The sequence below is a fragment of the Microcaecilia unicolor genome, chromosome 5 (genome assembly GCF_901765095.1).
Source record: "Microcaecilia unicolor chromosome 5, aMicUni1.1, whole genome shotgun sequence".
Taxonomy (NCBI): Eukaryota; Metazoa; Chordata; class Amphibia; order Gymnophiona; family Siphonopidae; genus Microcaecilia; species Microcaecilia unicolor.
This window is the reverse complement of record NC_044035.1, coordinates 83,423,436-83,445,798: the sequence shown is the minus strand read 5'-3', so window position 1 is coordinate 83,445,798 and position 22,363 is coordinate 83,423,436. Positions and strand designations below refer to the sequence as shown.

The 22,363-nt window shown below is 50.3% G+C and overlaps 1 protein-coding gene across 2 annotated transcripts in view; it reads left to right on the top strand.

Annotated features, from left to right (window-relative positions):
• Positions 1-22,363, top strand: part of KIF20B (kinesin family member 20B) — a 274,317-nt gene that overhangs the window by 77,627 nt on the left and 174,327 nt on the right. For both annotated transcript variants that reach the window (XM_030203051.1, XM_030203052.1), the window contains exons 10-12: positions 13,681-13,752; positions 13,838-13,984; positions 14,968-15,130. In XM_030203051.1, coding sequence (XP_030058911.1) covers positions 13,681-13,752; positions 13,838-13,984; positions 14,968-15,130 — 382 coding nt within the window. The remainder of the gene's footprint in view (positions 1-13,680; positions 13,753-13,837; positions 13,985-14,967; positions 15,131-22,363) is intronic.

Below are 22,363 nucleotides of genomic sequence, written 5' to 3'. Positions count from 1 at the left end.
TTGCATCGGTAAATGTAAAACTTTACCAATGTTCATTGGGTACATGTATGAATGTTCACAGAAAATTTCATCTAAATCCGTGATGGTCGAGCAGGGACCACCAGACTTTACATGGAATGACCAATATGCGAGTTATGTTTTGTGGAAAACTTTACTCATTTCATTTTAGTAGTTTTATTTATTTTTTTGGAACTTATGTTTTTCTCAAAAATTCTTTTACGTATGTTCTCTAAATCAAAGTTCCCTGGTCCCATCATGGTCTCTTTTTAAACGCAAGAATGAGCAAGTTTTTTTCATAATTTAAAATTTTTCTTACTATCTCCATTAGGAAGTTCAAATAATATAACGTGTCTTATTGTATACTTGAGAATACCTTCCGTCTCCCTAGATATATAAACACAAATTTTGTTTTATCTTTAAAGACAATTGGATATTAGGCTTATTTTCGAAAGAGAAGTGCACCCATCTTTTGACACAAATCGGAAGATGGGCGTCGTTCTCCCAGGATCACCCAACTCAGCATAATCGAAAGCCGATTTTGGGCATCCTCAACTGCTTTCTGTCGTGGGGACAACCAAAGTTCACGGGGGCGTGTCGGAAGCATAGCGAAGGCGGGACTGGGGCGTGCTTGACAGATGGGCATCCTTGGACGATAATGGAAAAAAAAGGTTGTCCCTGACGAGCTCTTGGCTGACTTTTTACTTGGTCCATTTTTTCTTGTGACCAAGTCTCAAAAAGGTGCTTGAACTGACCAGATAACCACCAGAGGGAATCGGAGATGACCTCCCCTTACTCCCCCAGTGGTCACTAACTTTTAAAATATTTTTTGCCAGCCTCTATTCCAGCCTCAAATGTCATACCCAGCTCCCTGACAGCAGTATGTAGGTCCCTGGAGCAGTTTTATTGGGTGCGGTGCACTTCAGGCAGGCTGACCCAGGCCCATCCCCCTACTTCCTGTTACACTTGTGGTGGTAAATGTGAGCCCTTCAAAACCCACCAGAAACCCACTGTACCCACATTGAGGTGCCCTCCTTCACCCCTTAGGGCTATGGTAGTGTTGTACAGTTGTGGGTAGTGGTTTTTGGGGGGCTCAGCACCCAAGGTAAGGGAGCTATACACCTGGGAGCAATTTGTGAAGTCCATTGCAGTGCTTCCTAGGGTGCCCAGTTGGTGTCCTGGCATGTGAGGGGGATCAGTGCACTACGAATGCTGGCTCCTCCCATGACCAAATGGCTTGGATTTGGTTGTTTGAGATGGGCATCCTCGGTTTTCAGTATCGCTGAAAACCAGGGATGACCATCTCTAAGGTCGACCTAAATGTGGAGATTTGGGCGTCCACGACCGTATTATCGAAACAAAAGATGGCCGCCCATCTTGTTTCGGTAATACGGGTTTTCCCCGCTCCTCTTTTAGATTGTGAGCTCCTTGAGCAGGGACTGTCCTTCCATGTTAAATTGTACAGCGCTGCGTAACCCTAGTAGCGCTTTAGAAATGTTAAATAGTAGTAGTAGTAGTATGTCCTGCGAGAACGCCCTCAGGAAAACTTGGGCACCCCGTTCGATTATGCCCCTCCACGTCATTTTATTTTAGTCAAATAGTGCACATACAACAGACTTCTTTGAAATTGGCGCCATTTCCAGACAGCAAACTATGAAGCAGGCTAGTGCATGCCATTTCTTCTTGCTGCCTTGTCAGTACGATTCAAAGAATCTGGACTTTTTCTCCACAAGAGACTGTTTTCACTTTATTGATGCTCAGAACCACAAGGCGTTTTTACCGTCTTTGATTCGTTGAGACTCCTGATGCAGGCATCATAGCCAAAACACAGTGCTTATTTTATAGAATAAACGTGTTTTTAAAATCTTCATCGCCCATGTGTTCCTTTCTGGACATAACATAGTAACATAGTAGATGACGGCAGAAAGACCTGCACGGTCCATCCAGTCTGCCCAAGAAGATAAATTCATATGTGCTAGTTTTTTATTTGTACTGTCCTCTTCAGGGCACAGACCGTATAAGTCTGCCCAGCACTATCCTCGCCTCCCAACTACCAGTCCCGCCTCCCACCACCAGCTCTGGCACAGACTGTATAAGTCTGCCCAGCACTATCCCTGCCTCCCACACCGGCTCTGGCACAGACCGTATAAGTCTGCCCAGCACTATCCCCGCCGCCCAACCACCAGCCCTGGCACAGACCGTATAAGTCTGCCCAGCACTAGCCCCGCCTCCCAACCACCAGCTCTGCCACCCATTCTAGGCTAAGCTCCTGAGGATCTCTTCTTTCTGCACAGGAGTCCTTTATGTTTATCCCATGCATGTTTGAATTCCATTACCGTTTTCATCTCCACCACTTCCCGCGGGAGGGCATTCCAAGCATCCACCACCTTCTCCGTGAAAAAATACTTCCTGACATTCTTCTTGAGTCTGCCCCTTCAATCTCATTTCATGCCCTCTCGTTCTACCTCCTTCCCATCTCCGGAAAAGGTTTGTTTGCGGATTAATACCTTTCAAATATTTGAATGTCTGTATCATATCACCCCTGTTCCTCCTTTCCTCCAGGGTATACATGGTCAGGTCAGCAAGTCTCTCCTCGTACGTCTTGTAACGCAAATCCCATACCATCCTCGTAGCTTTTCTTTGCACCGCTTCAATTCTTTTTACATCCTTAGCAAGATACGACCTCCAAAACTGAACACAATACTCCAGGTGGGGCCTCACCAACGACTTGTACAGGGGCATCAACACCTCTTTTCTTCTGCTGGTCACACCTCTCTATACAGCCTAGTAACCTTCTAGCTACGGCCACCGCCTTGTCACACTGTTTCATCGCCTTCACATCCTCAGATACTATCACACCAAGATCCTTCTCCCCTTCCGTACCTAGCAGACTCTCACCGCCTAACACATATGCCTCTCTTGGATTTCTACTCCCTAAGTGCTTCACTTTGCATTTCTTCGCATTGATTTTTAATTGCCAAACCTTAGACCATTCTTCTAGCTTTTTCAGATCCTTTTTCATGTTTTCCACTCTCTCCGGGGTGTCCACTGTGTTACAAATCTTAGTATCATCCGCAAATAGGCAAACTTTACCTTCTAACCCTTCGGCAATGTCACTCACAAATATATTGAACAGAATCGGCTCCAGCACCGATCCCTGAGGCACTCCACTACTCACCTTCCTCCGAGCGAACTCCATTCACCACCACCCTCTGGTGCCTGTCCGTCAACCAGTTCCTAATCCAGTTAACCACTTTGGGTCCTATCTTCAACCTATCCAGTTTATTTAAGAGCCTCCTGTGGGGAACCGTGTCAAAAGCCTTGCTGAAATCTAAGTAGATTTCGTCTATAGCACGTCCACGGTTCAATTCTCCGGTCACCCAATCAAAGAATTCAATGAGATTCGTTTGGCACGATTTCCCTTTGGTAAAACCATGTTGTCTCGGATCTTGCAACTCATTTTCTTCCAGGAAATTCACTATCCTTTCCTTCAGCATCGCTTCCATTACTTTTCCAATAATCGAAGTGACATGTCCTGTTGTCTACACTACTCCACCCTTGCAGCACCCACCTCCCTAGTCCTCCCCTTTTGTGGTTATCTTCTGTATATTTAAAAATGTGCCATCTATTGAGATTTCCCAACAAGAAATGATTAGGTATTAAAAAAAGAAAAAAAAATTATACCCGGTTGTTTCATCAACACCACAATGGAGCTCACACACTGACTGCGCTGCATAAATGACTGTCATAGCAATATGCAAAGAAGCTACACTGTGTGATATGTTAATGCTAGTACTCACATAAAAAAAGTATATAAAAAGATGCCCAACACTAATAGTTTCTCAGCTATGCAAACTAATTGAATAAGACATGATACTGAAAAATAAATGAAGGCATTTGAAATTCAAAACCAAAAGAAACTAAAATTTAACTTGCTGTCTATATCTAAAAGTTCAGGGACCTCATATCCCAGTTGCAACTTCAGGATGTCCTTAATGAACCATCATTGTGTGTTTTTGTCGATCGAGACTGTGGCACCATCCACGTCTGTCAACGAGGTTGTTTCTTCTTACAACAATATTCTGTCATCTGCCTTAGACACTCTTGCACCTTTGATGACCCGCCCTATAAGGCGTACGAAACCCCAACCTTGGCTGACTTCTAATATCCGCTACCTACGTTCCTGTACCCGCTCCGCCGAACGCCTCTGGCGGAAATCTCGGGGCCCTTGCTGATTTCTTACTCTTTAAGTTCATGCTGACCTCCTTCCAATCTGCTCTTTTACGCGCCAAACAGGATTATTATATCCAACTGACTAACTCTCTTGGCTCTCACCCTCGACTTCTCTTCACCACATTGAACTCTCGCTTCAAGGTGCCCCTCCCCCAACTCCCCCTTCATTATCTCCTCAGACCCTTGCTGAATTCTTTCACGACAAGGTTCAAAAGATAAACCTTGCATTCTCTACCTCGCCACCTCTCCCTCCACTAGTCGTTCCCCTCTCACTCCTTCCCCTCATTCCCTTTCCTCCTTTCCTGAAGTTACTATTGAGGAAATGTACCACCTGTTCCTCTGATCCCATTCCCACCCACCTTCTTAATGCCATCTCTCCTGCTCTTATTCCTTTTATCTGTCACATTCTCAACCTCTCACTTTCCACTGCAACTGTCCCTGCTGCCTTTAAATATGCTGTGGTCACACCTCTCCTTAAGCCTTCACTCGACCCTACTTGTCCCTCTAATTACCGACCCATCTCCCTCCCATTTCTCTCCAAATTACTTGAGCATGCTGTTCAGCGCCGCTGCCTTGATTTTCTCTCCTCACATGCTATTCTTGACCCACTACAATCTGGTTTTCGCCCTCTCCACTCAACCGAAACTGCGCTTACTAAAGTCTCCAATGACCTATTACTGGCTAAATCCAGAAGTCAATATTCCATCCTTATTCTTCTTGATCTTTCCGCTGCTTTTGGCACTGTCGATCACAGCATACTTATCGATACCCTGTCCTCACTTGGATTCCAGGGCTCTGTCCTTTCCTGGTTCTCTTCCTACCTCTCCCTCCGCACCTTTAATGTTCACTCTGGTGGATCCTCTTCTACTTCTATCCCTCTGCCAGTCGGCATACCTCAGGGTTCTGTTCTTGGTCCCCTCCTCTTTTCTATCTACACTTCTTCCCTTGGTTCATTAATCTCATCCCATGGCTTTTCCTACCATCTCTATGCTGATGACTCCCAAATCTACCTTTCTACCCCTGATATCTAACCTTGCATCCAAACCAAAGTTTCAGCGTGCTTGTCTGACATTGCTGTCTGGATGTCTCAATGCCACCTGAAATTAAACGTGACCAAAACCGAGCTCATTTTTCCCGCCAAACCCACCTCCCCTGTTTTCTATTTCTGTTGATGGCTCTCTCATTCTCCCTGTCTCCTCAGCTCGAAACCTTGGGGTCATCTTTGACTCTTCTCTCTCTTTCTCTGCTCATATCCAGCAGATCGCCAAGACCTGTCGTTTCTTTCTTTACAACATCCGTAAAATCCGCCCCTTTCTTTCCGAGCACTCTACCAAAACCCTCATCCACACCCTTGTCACTTCTTCTCGCTTAGACTACTGCAATCTGCTTCTTGCTGGCCTCCCACTTAGTCACCTCTCCAATTGGTTCAAAACTCTGCTGCCCGTCTTGTCTTCCGCCAGGGTCGCTTTACTCATACTACCCCTCTCCTTAAGTCGCTTCACTGGCTCCCTATCCGTTTTCGCATCCTGTTCAAACTTCTTCTACTAACCTATAAATGTACTCATTCTGCTGCTCCCCAGTATCTCTCCACACTCGTCCTTCCCTACACCCCTTCCTATGCACTCCGCTCCATGGATAAATCCTTCTTATCTGTTCCCTTCTGCACTACTGCCAACTCCAGACTTCGCGCCTTCTGTCTCGCTGCACCCTACGCCTGGAATAAACTTCCTGAGCCCCTATGTCTTGCCCCATTCTTGGCCACCTTTAAATCTAGACTGAAAGCCCACCTCTTTAACATTGCTTTTGACTCGTAACCACTCGCCTCCACCTACCCTCCTCTCCTCCTTCCTGTACACATTAATTGATTTGATTTGCTTACTTTATTTTTGTCTATTAGATTGTAAGCTCTTTGAGCAGGGACTGTCTTCTATGTTTGTGCAGCGCTGCGTACGCCTTGTAGCGCTATAGAAATGCTAAATAGTAGTAGTAGTAATATATTGACACAACAGAGACCATTTCTCAGTAAATTTGACAAACCAACTGGATTTTTCTTTGCAATATAAGCTTCAAAATGTTAGGTTAGTCATATCATTGCCCACCATTTATGGTAGGAAACCTGAACCAATTCTTTCCAATTGTTCAGAATAATTTTAAGTTCAATAGATGTCAGAATATAAAACAAAAACAAGAGACTGCATCAGAGAAGCATTGTAAAACTTTTGATTTTAGAATAGTTTTATATGTAACACTAAAGTCCAAGCCTAGTATGGACCTAATGGTGGCTAAAACTGAACTCTAGTAGTGCCGTAAAGATGTACGTCTATACAGCATTATGACTTGAGTACCTGACTCTTTCTGACATGGCCAACATAAGCTGGATATTGGAGAGAATAAATTGCAGCTTAAGTAGGTCTAATAAACTCGATGCAACAAAAAATACAATGACTGAGACAATGAAACAAATGTAGAAGTGTGGGAAACTTGTTGCCAAAACTGATCCCGTTCCTTCACCTAGATCAGTGATGGTGAATCTATGGTGCACGCACGCTGTCGCCTCGCCCACCGGAAGTTCGTTCCCTCCTCCCTTCAAGTTCCAGGCCCCCTTTCTCCGAATTTTAAAAGTCATCTACTTTACCTCATCGGGGTTAGGGCGGCAGCCCGCAGGTTCGGTGCTTAGTTCCGTTTTCCCTTCTCTCTCTCTCTCTCAGCTCTGGTCCCACCCTCATTTCCTGTTTCCACAAGGGCGGGGCCAGAGCTGAGAGAGAGAAGGGAAAACGGAGCTAAACACCGAGCCAAGCCTGCATGCTGGCGCCCTAACCCCGACAAGGTAAGATAGATGACTTTTAAAATTTGGAGGGAGGGGGGGGGAGGGGCGAATGCACCACCTGTTAAATTGCCCTGTTGGCACTTTGCGATAAATAATTAGATTTTGGGTTGCTGTTTGGGCACTCAGACTCTGAAAGGTTCGCCATCACTGCCCTAGATAGTGTGCCCAAACTCTTGTTCCCAAAATCTCTTCAGACCTAACAGGCCACACAGAGCAAAGTTCTTTAAAGTCTATAAAAAAAGTGAAGCCAAGTAGCCGAATTCTAGAAACTGGGTGCAATAAGAGACCAAGTCTGGCTGATCAATCATAGTAGAGAGATTTTGTTACCCAAATTCTTCAAATGGATCCAGCTATCAGGCAAACCATATTATTCCTCCACTTTGCAAGTGTTAAAAATAAATAAATATAAGTTGGTCAACATAGCAGTGTGTTTCGTTTTTTATTTTTTTTTTTAAGATCTGGAATTTAAATGCCAAGTAAGACACTTTCTCCGAGGACAAGCAGGCTGCTTGTTCTCACGACTGGGTTGACGTCCACGGCAGCTCCCACCAACCGGAGGAAAACTTTGCGGGCGGTCCCGCATGCAGGGCATGCCCACCGCGCATGCGCGGCCGTCTTCCCGCTCAGTTTTTTTTCTATTCCGCGCTGGAGAGACGTGTTACTGTCTCTCTCTCTGTCAGCCCCGGAAACCGGTTTGTGGCCTAGCTGCGGTTTTTTTCTCTTTCGCGTACGTGTTCGCTTATCTCTTTTTTTGATTAAAAAAAAAAAAAGTGTCCTCGTCGTTCTTAGCCGCAAGCGCGCTTCGTTGCGGCCTTGTGGCCGCGCAGTTGTTTTATTTTTCGGGTGTGCTTTTTCACCGCCACCATCGACGACTTTGACTTTGCCGACGCGATTTTTCTGTCAATGTCCTCGAAGGTCCCGAGCGGATTCAAGAAGTGTGGTCAGTGCGGCCGGCAGATCTCGCAAACCGATACTCACGCTTGGTGCCTCCAGTGCCTCGGCCCGGAGCATAATACCAAGACGTGCACCTTGTGTCTCGGCTTAAGGAAGCGGACACAGGTGGCGAGGCAAGTTCTTCGGGACTGTCTTTTCGGAACTTGCGCCGGCCCTTCGACAGCATCGGTGGCGACGGCCGGGTCTTCGGTACCAATGTCGACGAAATTGGCACCGACTCCAGGATTACAGGTATCGTTGGCCTGCCGGTGACAGCGGCCCCGGCCACTCCCTCTACCCAGGGCCATCGGGACCAAACCCTGTCGGATCCGATTCCTCGAGGCCGGGGGGGTTCTACCTCCTCTTCATCTCTGTCGCCGAGCGCTGATGACGGGCACCGAAAAAGCCAAGAAGCACCGTCGGTCGCCCACGGCGCACGGAACTGCCAGCTCCGGCACCTCGAGGGAGGACTCCACGCCGAGGAAGCGGCAGTGCCGAGAGGAGCGTTCCCCCTCGGTTAAAGAGGTGTCGCTGCGCCAGTCCACAGGTGCTTCGGTACCGTCTCCTGGACCCGAACAGCTTCCGGCACCCACACCGGCCCCCCTGCCTTTCCCGACAGTGGGCCTGGACGAGTGCCTCTGAGCCATCCTTCCGGGGATTTTGGAAGGGCTGATGTGCCAGGCTCTGCCGGCACCGGAGGTGCTTGCGCCCCCGGCGCCGTTGATGGAGGCGCCGGCGTGCTGTAGCCCGATGCCGAGGCCTTCGACGCCAATGCCGCTTGCGGCGCCGGTGTCAACCGCCACATAGGTGGATTCCCCGTCGACATCGATGGAGGGAGCTTCATCCCTGCCGGCGCGGGAGTCTACCGCTCGACGCCATCACTGAGGACGTGGTTCTTCGCAGTTGAGATGGGCCCGGTTGAGGTCTGAGCTGCAAGAGCTCATGTCTGACACCGAGGAAGAGGCCTCGTGGGGGGAGGAGGAGGACCCCAGATATTTCTCCTCAGAGGAGTCTGTGGGCCTTCCCTCCGACCCCACTCCTTCACAGGAGAGGAAGCTCTCGCCCCCTGAGAGCCTCTCCTTTGCCTCCTTCGTCAGGGATATGTCTATTTGCATTCCCTTCCCCGTGGTCTCTGTGGATGAGCCGAGGGCTGAGATGCTCGAGGTCCTCGACTATACATCACCACCTAGAGAGTCTTCCACGGTGCCGTTGCACAATGTCCTCAAAGAGACACTGCTTCGGAACTGGCTGAAACCATTATCTAACCCCACCATCCCCAAGAAAGCGGAGTCCCAATACAGGATCCACTCTGACCCAGAGTTGATGCGGTCCCAATTGCCTCATGACTCTGCGGTCGTGGACTCTGCTCTCGAGAGCACGGAGTTCGAGGGATACCGCTTCGGCGCCCCCGGGGCGGGAGTCTCGCACTCTGGACTCGTTTGGGAGGAAGGCCTACCAATCTTCCATGCTCGTGACCCGCATCCAGTCATACCAGCTCTACACGAGCATTCATATGCGGAACAATGTGAGGCAACTGGCGGACCTGGTCGACAAGCTCCCCCCGGAGCAGTCCAGGCCTTTTCAGGAGGTGGTCAGGCAGCTGAAGACGTGCAGAAAGTTCCTGTCCAGGGGTATCTAGGTCACCTGTGATGTGGCATCCCGAGCTGCGGCCCAAGGTATAGTGATGCGCAGACTCTCCTGGCTGCGTGCCTCTGACCTGGACAACCGCACCCAGCAGCGACTGGCGGATGTCCCTTGCCGGGGGGGATAACATTTTTGGCGAGAAGGTCGAGCATTTGGTGGACCAACTACACCAGCGGGAAACCGCTCTCGACAAGCTCTCCCACCGGGCGCCTTCAGCATCCACCTCTGCAGGTGGACGTTTTTCCCGGGCCAGGCAGGCTGCACCCTACGCCTACAGCAAGCGTAGGTACACCCAGCTGGCTCGAAGGCCTCCTCAGGCTGAGGGACAGTCCCAGCACGCTCGTTCCCGTCAACTGCGTGCGCCTAAGCAGCCCCCTGCGCCTCCACAGCAAAAGCCGGGGACGGGCTTTTGACTGGATCCATGGGAACATAGCCGCCATCAAAGTGTCCGTACCGGACGACCTGCCGGTCGGGGGGAGGTTGAAAGTTTTTCACCAAAGGTGGCCTCTGGTAACCTCCGACCAGTGGGTTCTCCAAATAGTGCGGTGCGGATACACCCTGAATTTGGCCTCCATTCCACCAAATTGCCCACCGGGAGCCCAATCCTTCAGCTCCCATCACAGGCAGGTACTTGCAGAGGAACTCTCCGCCCTTCTCAGCGCCAATGCGGTCGAGCCCATGCCACCCGGGCAGGAAGGGCAGGGATTCTATTCCTGGTACTTCCTTGTGGAAAAGAAAACAGGGGGGATGCACCCCATCCTAGACCTGAGAGGCCTGAACAAATACCTGGTCAAAGAGAAGTTCAGGATGCTTTCCTTGGACACCCTTCTACCAATGATTCAGAAAGACGATTGGCTAGGTTCCCTGGATTTAAAGGACGCTTACACTCACATCCCGATACTGCCAGCTCACAGACAGTATCTCCGATTCCGTCTGGGGACACGTCACTTTCAGTATTGTGTGCTGCCCTTTGGGCTCGCCTCTGCACCACGGGTGTTCACGAAGTGTCTCGTGGTGGTTGCGGCGTATCTACGCAAGCTGGGAGTGCATGTGTTCCCGTATCTCGACGATTGGTTGGTCAAGAGCACCTCAGAGGCAGGAGCTCTTCGGTCCATGCAGTGCACTATTCACCTTCTGGAGCTGCTGAGGTTTGTGATAAATTACCCGAAGTCCCATCTCCAGCCAGTCCAATCTCTGGAATTCATAGGAGCGCTGCTGAATTCTCAGACGGCTCAGGCCTTTCTTCCCGAAGCAAGGGCGCAGAACCTTCGATCCCTTGCCTCTCAGACCAGAGCGTCTCAGCAGGTCACAGCTCGGCAGATGTTGAGACTCTTGGGTCATATGGCCTCCACGGTTCATGTGACTCCTATGGCTCGCCTTCACATGAGACCTGCTCAATGGACCCTAGCTTCCCAGTGGTGTCAAGCTACCGGGAATCTAGAGGATGTCATCCGTCTGTCCATCAGTTGCCGCACTTCGCTGCACTGGTGGACCATTTGGACCAATTTGACCCTGGGACGTCTATTCCAACTTCCGCAGCCCACGAAAGTGCTGACGACAGATGCATCTCGCCTGGGGTGGGGAGGTCATGTCGATGGACTCCACACCTAGGGTCAGTGGTCCCTTCAGGAACAAGATCTTCAGATCAACCTCCTGGAGCTCCGAGCGGTCTGGAACGCGCTGAAGGCTTTCAGATATCGGCTGTCCTACCAAATCATCCAAATTCGGACAGACAATCAAGTTGCAATGTATTACATCAACAAGCAGGGGGGCACCGGATCCCGCCCCCTGTGTCAGGAAGCCGTCGGGATGTGGCGTTGGGCTTGCCAGTTCGGTATGCTTCTCCAAGCCACATACCTGGCAGGCATAAACAACAGTCTGGCTGACAGACTGAGCAGAGTCATGCAACCGCACGAGTGGTCGCTTCATTCCAGAGTGGTACGCAAGATCTTCCGAGAATGGGGCACCCCCTCAATGGATCTTTTCGCCTCTCAGACCAACCACAAGCTGTCTCTGTCCTCCATTGGGGGACCGGCCTCCTGTATGCTTATCCTCCCATACCTTTGGTGGGGAAGACCTTACTGAAGCTCAAGCAAGACCACGGCACCATGATTCTGATAGCGCCCTTTTGGCCCCATCAGATCTGGTTCCCTCTACTTCTGGAGTTGTCCTCCGAAGAACCGTGGAGATTGGAGTGTTTTCCGACTCTCATTTCGCAGAACGACGGAGCGCTTCTGCACCTCAACCTTCAGTCTCTGGCTCTCACGGCCTGGATGTTGAGGGCGTAGACTTTGCTTTGTTGGGTCTGTCTGAGGGTGTCTCCCAGGTCTTGCTTGCCTCTAGAAAGGATTCCACTAAAGAGTTACTTTTTTAAGTGGAGGAGGTTTGTTGTCTGATGTGAGAACAAGGCCCTAGAACCTCGCTCTTGTCCTGCACAGAACCTGCTTGAATACCTTCTGCACTTATCAGAGTCTGGCCTCAAGACTAACTCAGTAAGGAATCACCTTAGTGCGATTAGTGCTTACCATCATCATGTAGAGGGTAAAGCCATCTCTGGAGAGCCTTTAGTCGTTCGATTCATGAGAGGCTTGCTTTTGTCAAAGCCCCCTGTCAAGCCTCCTGCAGTGTCATGGGATCTCAACGTCGTCCTCACCCAGCTGATGAAACCTCCTTTTGAGCCACTGAATTCCTGCCATCTGAAGTACTTGACCTGGAAGGTCATTTTCTTTGTGGCAGTTACTTCAGCTCGTAGAGTCAGTGAGCTGCAAGCCCTGGTAGCTCATGCTTCTTATACTAAATTTCATCATAACAGAGTAGTACTCCGCACTCACCCTAAGTTCCTGCCAAAGGTGGTGTCTGAGTTCCATCTTAACCAGTCAATTGTCTTGCCAACATTCTTTCCCAGACCACATACCCGCCCTGCTGAACGTCAGTTGCACACATTGGACTGGAAGTGAGCGTTGGCCTTCTATCTGGAGCGGACACAACCCCACAGACAGTCCGCCCAATTGTTTGTTTCTTTCGACCCCAATAGGAAGGGGGTCGCTGTCGGGAAATGCACCATCTCCAATTGGCTAACAGATTGCATTTCCTTCACTTACGCCCAGGCCGGGCTTGCTCTTGACGGTCATGTCACGGCTCATAGTGTTAGAGCCATGGCAGCATCAGTGGCCCACTTGAAATCAGCCACTATTGAAGAGATTTGCAAGGCTGCGACGTGGTCATCTGCCCATACATTCACATCATTACTGCCTCCAGCAGGATACCCGACGCGACAGTCAGTTCGGGCAGTCGGTGCTGCAGAATCTGTTTGGGGTTTGAATCCAACTCCACCCTCCAGGACCCGATTTGTTCTGTTCAGGCTGCACTGTTAGTTGTTCTTCGTAGGTCAATTTCTGTTATGCCCTCGCCGTTGCGAGGTTCAATTGACCTGGGTTCTTGTCTTGAGTGAGCCTGAGAGCTAGGGATACCCCAGTCGTGAGAACAAGCAGCCTGCTTGTCCTCGGAGAAAGCGAATGATACATACCTGTAGCAGGTGTTCTCCGAGGACAGCAGGCTGATTGTTCTCACCTACCCTCCCTCCTCCCCTTTGGAGTTGCATTTTTTACTCATTCCTTTGCTTGTCATTCAACTGAGCGGGAACGGTAGCGCATGCGCGGTGGGCGTGCCCTGCGTGCGGGACCGCCCGCGAAGTTTTCTTCCGGTTGGTGGGGGCTGCCGTGGACGTCAACCCAGTCATGAGAACAATCAGCCTGCTGTCCTCGGAGAACACCTGCTACAGGTATGTATCATTCGTTATACTGGAACCTTGTCTATAACCAAATGAAGGTTATTCCAGAATGATGTGGAGAGAGAAAGTCGTAAAAATAGGAAGGGTGCTTGCTGGGTATATTTTATGCGTTTCTGTAGTATGGAATAAAATTGTTTCATCTATAGAATTTAGCTTCAGTGGTACTTTGTAAAATGACATTCAAATTTAAACCCATTAGATTTCTACTGCAGAGTTGGGATGATTAATGCTATTTTAAATATTATGCTTCCTACAGTCACAGCATATTTACCATCCGGTTGTTAAGAATAGAGGATGCTGATGGTCCCCGTGTGACAAGAATTAGTGAGTAAGTGATGTGTGACATCTAAATCATTCTTACTAGTTGTTTTCATAGGTGCATTCTACTCAAAACCATTATGCTCTATTTTCAGGTTGTCATTGTGTGATCTGGCTGGTTCTGAACGATGTACTAAGACACAGAATGAAGGCCACAGGTTGAAAGAAAGTGGGAACATTAACACTTCTTTATTAATTCTTGGCAAATGTATTAATGCACTGAAGAACAGCCAACAATCAAAGTAGGTATCTCTTGAAAGAAGACCTTTGGTTTTGTTGGTTCAATTAGAGAAGGATCATGTAATCTGGTTTTGATTTGCTCTTAGTAAAAATAATGTACTCCTTTGGTTTTATTAATTTAGCAAATTATATTCCACAGATTTAAGCAAACTTTCTCTCAGCATATAAACATAAAATCAATAAATGCAGAAAACCCTCAAACAGAATAAAACAATGATATTCAATGCAAATTCCATTGAATAAATGGGGACTTGTGAATTGTTGGTGTTTGACTTTGAGATTTCCTCTCCTTTTTTTAAAGTTATGCGATGATGTAATTATTTTCTTGTAATAGAAATGTTATAAAATTAATACCAAAAAAATACACCTGGAATATATTTGGTGCTTGGCCTTTGTTTTTCAAGCTCCTTACCCTCTGGAAGAGTTCTCATAGATATGAAGATCAACATTACTTATTCTGTCTATATCTAAGCTAAAATCTTTTTTAAAGACAAGCTTTTGAGGATATTGTGTAATGTAGTTTGAGGATGGTTTTTAACCTTTCACCAGATGCTGAGATTGGATTCTTCTATGCTGAAGATTATAATTGTGATATATGGTTTGTTATATAATATAGCACAGGTCATATTTTAAAGTTTAATTTGATTTTTTTTTTAAATTGTCATCGTTAAAGTTTGTATTTTTATTTTTAGGTTTTTAGTCTTTCAATTTTCTTTAGTTTTTACGTCTATTCTGTAATTATTTATACATTGTAAGAAATGTTTTTTTTAGTTTCATTGTAAAGCGCTTTGGTATTTTGTGAGTGGCATATCAAATGAATGAGGTGAACTGAAGCTTTTAACCACATTGATACTACAAAATGTCTTATTTCTGCTTTGATATTCATTCTTGGACAAGTGTAAAAGTAATTCAGTGATAACACAGCAGGAGCATTCATGATAACTTATGACTTTTCATGTCTAAAAATTCATCTCATATGTTTTAGGTTGCAGCAGCATGTGCCTTTTCGAGAAAGCAAGCTCACCCATTACCTGCAAAGTTTCTTTTGTGGTAAAGGTAAAATCTGCACAATTGTGAACATCAGTCAGTCTGCGTCTTCATATGATGAGACGCTAAATGTGCTCAAGTTTTCTGCAGTAGCCCAGAAGGTAATACTTGCCGAACTCATAAGTGAATTCTAAGATCAAGACTTTTTAAATTGGCATCTCTTCTTTCATGTGCAGAAAGTAATCCAATTTTATGTGTGCTTTCTGTGGAAGAAAAAACTGGGTTGCATGTTGAAATTTTCCACTTCTGAGGAGTGCTGGCCAGATGTATATTATACTGCTCTGAAAAATGGATGTTTCCTTGCAATGAGCCTATTTCTTTTACAAAATAGACTTATTACTAGAGTATATAAATTGTTATACCACTCCAGACAAGTGGGTTTTGTCCTTTCTGACCAGCAGATGGAGATACTTGAACTAGTCCAGTAACATCACTGCTATAAGTGGTGGTGAGGTCCGGCACACTCCGATATTTTCCTACCTAAGCAGATGGTACAGGTTTGTCTTGGCTGGTTCTGCAGGTTTATGGTGTAGCTTCCCAGGGCGCAGTCCCACAGTCTGCATTCATGGTCAAGCCTAACATCCTTTTCTCCTAGGGTTCAGTCCAGAGACCTTAACTCACTTGAGATAGGAGGTGTTAATCACTCCCAAGTGTAGCCTGTAAACTACTGCTTAAAGTGGTACTTAGCATCAGTCCCCCCCAGAGTCCTTGCCAGTGGGGGAGGGGGGGTGGTGGTGGTACACTATCCCCCCTGCTGTTCTGCAGCAATTAAAAAAAAAAAAAAAAAAAAAAAAAGTCTACTAATCTTCCATTCTCCGAGGACAAGCAGGCTGCTTGTTCTCACTGATGGGGTGACGTCCACGGCAGCCCCTCCAATCGGAAACTTCACTAGCAAAGTCCTTTGCTAGCCCTCGCGCGCCCGCGCGCACCGCGCATGCGCGGCCGTCTTCCCGCCCGAAACCGGCTCGAGCCGGCCAGTCTTCTTTTGTCCGCACTCGGTACGGTCGTGTTTTCGCCGTGTCGAGCCCCGGAAAGTCGACCTCGCGCGTCCAATTTATTTGAGCGTGTTTTTTTCCTTCGGGAAAGTTTCTCTTAGTCGGGAAGTGCTCCGGAAACCCCCCGCCGGGTTTCGTGTAAATCCTCCCCGTACTTCCAGCTTTTTGCCCCGGTAAGTTTTCTTTCGTCGTCGGGGTAGGCCTCTTTTTGGCCTCGGTCGAGATTTTTCTCCCTCTAAATTTTGGTGCTTCAATTTTCGCCATTTCGGCTTTTGATTTCGCCGGCGTGATTTTTCCGCCCATGACATCGAAGCCTTCCAGCGGCTTCAAGAAGTGCACCCAGTGCGCCCGGGTTATCTCGCTCACTGATCGACACTCGTCGTGTCTTCAGTGTCTGGGGGCCGAGCACCGCCCTCAGAACTGCAGTCTGTGTTCCCTGCTTCAAAGGCGGACTCAGGTAGCGAGACTAGCCCAGTGGAACGTGTTGTTCTCGGACTCTTCGTCGGCATCGGCACCGGGATCTTCGAGTGCATCGACGTCGTCAGCGTCCAGACCGTCTTCCTCGGCCGCCCCTGCATCGAGTGCATCGAGGCATCGGGCCTCTGCATCGGCGCCGAGACATCGGATAGCTGCATCGACGTCGGTGGTACCAGGACCTCGTCTGCTGATGTCGTCGGACGGTGGTGCATCGGGTGGAGTGCAGGTGAGGGCTGTCCATTCCCCTGCTGGTGGCGGTGAGCCCTCGGGTGGGTCTCCGCCTACCCTGAGGGCTCCTGCGCTACAGCCCCCCCGAGATCGACCTTCTTCAGTCTCGGCCCCGAGGAAGCGACGGATGGATTCGACGTCCTCGTCGGTGCCGGGGAGCTCCGGTGACATGCTTCGGAAGAAATCGAAGAAGCATCGACACCGGTCTCCTCCCCGTGTCGGCACCGAGAGCTCTGGGTCGCCGAGGGATTCGGCACCCAGCAGGCATCGGCACCGAGAGGACCGCTCACCCTCTGTTCAAGAGGTGTCGATGCGCTCCGCTCTGGACAGCCCGGAACAGCCTCCACGCCCGGAACAGGTACTGACGTCGACGCCTGCATCGACCTCTCAGCCTTTCTCTGCAGCCACTCTAAACGAGAGCCTCCGGGCCGTTCTCCCAGAGATTCTGGGAGAGCTGTTGCGCCCTACCCCTCCGGTACCGGCGGTGCTTGCGCCTCCGGTACCGTCGAGCGTGGCGCCGGCTGGCCCATCGCCCAGGTTGAGGTCCCCGACGTCGGTACCCGCGTGCGGTGCCGACCGCGGCCACCTCCCAGGAAGGCTCCCCGACCACGTCGGCGGAGGGAGCTTCGCCGATGCGGGCAAGGGAGTCTACCTCTCGACGCCCCCATCGTGGACGGGGTTCCACGGAGTCGAGTAGGGCGAGGTTGCAGACACAGGTCCGGGAACTTGTGTCTGACACCGAGGGTGAGGCCTCGTGGGAGGAAGAGGAAGATCCCAGATATTTCTCTGACGAGGAGTCTGAGGGTCTTCCGTCTGATCCCACTCCCTCTCCTGAGAGACAGCTTTCTCCTCCCGAGAGTCTGTCTTTCGCTTCCTTTGTCCGGGAGATGTCTACGGCCATCCCCTTCCCGGTGGTTGTGGAGGACGAGCCCAGGGCTGAAATGTTTGAGCTCCTGGACTATCCTTCTCCACCTAAGGAAGCGTCCACTGTTCCCTTGCACCATGTCCTGAAGAAGACATTGCTTGCGAACTGGACCAAGCCATTAACTAATCCCCACATTCCCAAGAAGATCGAGTCCCAGTACCGGATCCATGGGGACCCAGAGCTGAGGCGCACTCAGTTGCCTCATGACTCTGGAGTTGTGGATTTGGCCCTAAAGAAGGCTAAGAGTTCTAGGGAACATGCTTCGGCGCCCCCGGGCAAGGACGCTAGAACCTTAGACTCCTTTGGGAGGAAGGCCTACCATTCCTCTATGCTCGTGTCCAAGATCCAGTCCTACCAGCTCTACACGAGCATACATATGCGGAACAATGTGCGGCAGTTGGCGGGCTTGGTTGATGCTCTTCCCCCTGAGCAAGCCAAGCCTTTTCAGGAGGTGGTCAGGCAGCTGAAGGCGTGCAGAAAATTCCTGGCCAGAGGAGTTTATGACACTTTTGATGTTGCGTCCAGGGCCGCTGCTCAAGGTGTGGTGATGCGCAGGCTCTCATGGCTGCGTGCCGCCGACCTGGAGAATAGACTCCAGCAGCGGATTGCGGACTCGCCTTGCCATGCGGATAACATTTTTGGCGAAAAAGTCGAACAGGTGGTAGTCTCTCCACCAGCGGGACACCGCATTCGACAAGTTCGCCCGCCGGCAGCCTTCAGCTTCTACCTCTACAGGTAGACGATTTTTCGGGGGAAGGAAGACTGTTCCCTATACTTCTGGCAAGCGTAGGTACAATCCTCCTTCCCGACAGCCTGCGGCCCAGGCTAAGCCCCAGCGCGCTCGCTCTCGTCAGCAGCGTGCGACTCAGCAAGGCCCCGCGGCTCCCCAGCAAAAGCAAGGGGCGAGCTTTTGACTGGCTCCAGCAGAGCATAGCCGACATCCAAGTGTCAGTGCCGGGCGACCTGCCTGTCGGAGGGAGGTTGAAAGCTTTTCACCAAAGGTGGCCTCTCATAACCTCCGATCAGTGGGTTCTCCAAATAGTCCGGCAAGGATACACCCTCAATTTGGCCTCAAAACCTCCAAATTGTCCTCCGGGAGCTCAGTCCTACAGCTTCCAGCACAAGCAGGTACTTGCAGAGGAACTCTCCGCCCTTCTCAGCGCCAATGCGGTCGAGCCCGTGCCATCCGGGCAAGAAGGGCTGGGATTCTATTCCAGGTACTTCCTTGTGGAAAAGAAAACAGGGGGGATGCGTCCCATCCTAGACCTAAGGGCCCTGAACAAATATCTCGTAAAAGAAAAGTTCAGGATGCTTTCCCTGGGCACCCTTCTCCCCATGATTCAGCAAAACGATTGGCTATGCTCTCTGGACTTGAAGGATGCCTACACACACATCCCGATACTGCCAGCTCACAGTATCTGCGATTTCAGCTGGGCACACGCCACTTCCAGTACTGTGTGCTACCCTTTGGGCTCGCCTCCGCGCCCAGGGTGTTCACAAAATGCCTAGCTGTGGTAGCAGCGGCGCTTCGCAGGCTGGGGGTGCACGTGTTCCCATATCTCGACGATTGGCTGGTGAAGAACACATCCGAGGCAGGAGCCCTGCAGTCCATGCAGATGACTATTCGCCTCCTGGAGCTTCTGGGGTTTGTGATAAATTACCCAAAGTCCCATCTTCTCCCAGTGCAGAAACTCGAATTCATCGGAGCCCTGCTGGATTCTCGGACGGCTCGTGCCTATCTCCCAGAGACGAGAGCCAACAACTTGTTGTCCCTCGTCTCGCGGGTGCGAGCATCCCAGCAGATCACAGCTCGGCAGATGTTGAGATTGCTGGGCCACATGGCCTCCACAGTTCATGTGACTCCCATGGCCCGCCTTCACATGAGATCTGCTCAATGGACCCTAGCCTCCCAGTGGTATCAGGCCGCTAGGGGTCTAGAGGACGTGATCCACCTGTCCACGAGTTTTCTCGAATCCCTGTGTTGGTGGACGATTTGCTCCAATTTGACTCTGGGACGTCCCTTCCAAATTCCTCAGCCACAAAAAGTGCTGACCACGGATGCGTCTCTCCTGGGATGGGGAGCTCATGTCGATGGGCTTCGCACCCAAGGAAGTTGGTCCCTCCAAGAACGCGATCTACAGATCAATCTTCTGGAGTTGCGAGCGATCTGGAACGCTCTGAAGGCTTTCAGAGATCGGCTGTCCCACCAAATTATCCAAATTCAGACAGACAATCAGGTTGCCATGTACTATGTCAACAAGCAGGGGGGCACCGGATCTCGCCCCCTGTGTCAGGAAGCCGTCAGCATGTGGCTCTGGGCTTGCCGTCAGGGCATGGTGCTCCAAGCCACATATCTGGCAGGCGTAAACAACTGTCTGGCCGACAGGTTGAGCAGGATTATGCAACCTCACGAGTGGTCGCTCAATTCCCGTGTGGTGCGTCAGATCTTCCAGGCGTGGGGCACCCCCCTGGTGGATCTCTTCGCATCTCAAGTGAACCACAAGGTCCCTCAGTTCTGTTCCAGGCTTCAGGCCCACGGCAGACTGGCGTCGGATGCCTTCCTCCTGGATTGGGGGGAAGGTCTGCTGTATGCTTATCCTCCCATACCTCTGGTGGGGAAGACTTTGTTGAAACTCAAGCAAGACCGAGGCACCATGATTCTGATTGCTCCCTTTTGGCCGCGTCAGATCTGGTTCCCTCTTCTTCTGGAGTTATCCTCCGAAGAACCGTGGAGATTGGAGTGTTTTCCGACCCTCATCACGCAGGACGACGGGGCTCTTCTGCATCCCAACCTCCAGTCCCTGGCTCTCACGGCCTGGATGTTGAGGGCGTAGACTTTGCCTCTTTGGGTCTGCCAGAGGGTGTCTCTCGCATCTTGCTTGCTTCCAGGAAAGACTCCACTAAGAGAAGTTACTTCTTTCATTGGAGGAGGTTTGCCGTCTGGTGTGACAGCAAGGCCCTAGATCCTCGCTCTTGTCCTACACAGACCCTGCTTGAATACCTTCTGCACTTGTCTGAGTCTGGTCTGAAGACCAACTCCGTAAGGGTTCACCTTAGTGCAATCAGTGCATACCATTACCAAGTGGAAGGTAAGCCGATCTCAGGACAGCCTTTAGTTGTTCGCTTCATGAGAGGTTTGCTTTTGTCAAAGCCCCCTGTCAAGCCTCCTACAGTGTCATGGGATCTCAATGTCGTTCTCACCCAGCTGATGAAACCTCCTTTTGAGCCACTGAATTCCTGCCATCCGAAGTACTTGACCTGGAAGGTCATTTTCTTGGTGGCAGTTACTTCGGCTCGTAGAGTCAGTGAGCTTCAGGCCCTGGTAGCCCAGGCCCCTTACACCAAATTTCATCACAACAGAGTAGTCCTCCGCACTCACCCTAAGTTTCTGCCAAAGGTCGTGTCGGAGTTCCATCTGAACCAGTCAATTGTCTTGCCAACATTCTTTCCCCGTCCTCATTCCTGCCCTGCTGAACGTCAGCTGCACACATTGGACTGCAAGAGAGCATTGGCCTTCTACCTGGAGCGGACACAGCCCACCAGACAGTCCGCCCAATTGTTTGTTTCTTTTGACCCCAATAGGAGGGGAGTGGCTGTAGGGAAACGCACCATATCCAATTGGCTAGCAGATTGCATTTCCTTCACTTACGCCCAGGCGGGGCTGGCTCTTGAGGGTCATGTCACGGCTCATAATGTTAGAGCCATGGCTGCGTCGGTAGCCCACTTGAAGTCAGCCTCCATTGAAGAAATTTGCAAAGCTGCGACGTGGTCATCTGTCCACACATTCACATCTCATTACTGCCTGCAGCAGGATACCCGACGCGACAGTCGGTTCGGGCAGTCAGTTCTTCAGAACCTGTTTGGGCTTTAGGATCCAACTCCACCCCCCGAGGGCCCTGTTTGTTCTGTTCCAGGCTACACTCTCAGTTAGTTGGTAAATTTTTTAGGTCAATCTCAGTTATGTCCTCGCCGTTGCGAGGCCCAATTGACCAATGTTGTTGTTTTGAGTGAGCCTGGGGGCTAGGGATACCCCATCAGTGAGAACAAGCAGCCTGCTTGTCCTCGGAGAAAGCGAATGCTACATACCTGTAGAAGGTATTCTCCGAGGACAGCAGGCTGATTGTTCTCACCAACCCGCCCGCCTCCCCTTTGGAGTTGTGTCTTCCCTTGAAGTGTATTGTCTTGCTACATACTGGACTGGCCGGCTCGAGCCGGTTTCGGGCGGGAAGACGGCCGCGCATGCGCGGTGCGCGCGGGCGCGCGAGGGCTAGCAAAGGACTTTGCTAGTGAAGTTTCCGATTGGAGGGGCTGCCGTGGACGTCACCCCATCAGTGAGAACAATCAGCCTGCTGTCCTCGGAGAATACCTTCTACAGGTATGTAGCATTCGCTTTCCCTTTCAGTTCTACGCTGCTCTTCTCCCCCTCCCCCCCCCTTAGTTGTTTGCCAGGTATCCGTTAGAGCCCAGTGTTCCTGTCAGCCCAGAGAGAGGCTCTCTGCAGCTTGGGGAGGTGTTTATGGAGGGAATCATGGCACCACTGTGGTAGGTGGGTAGTGGGCACCAGCGTGTCAATTGAGCCAGCGCATCAGTACTGTTGCCGACCCCCCTTTGCTTGGGGTAGACTCAGCAGCCACGTTGGGGAGGGGGGTGATTTTTGCATCTCCTATGTACCCTCTTGTTCCACATGGTCTACAAAGCTTTCAGAATTT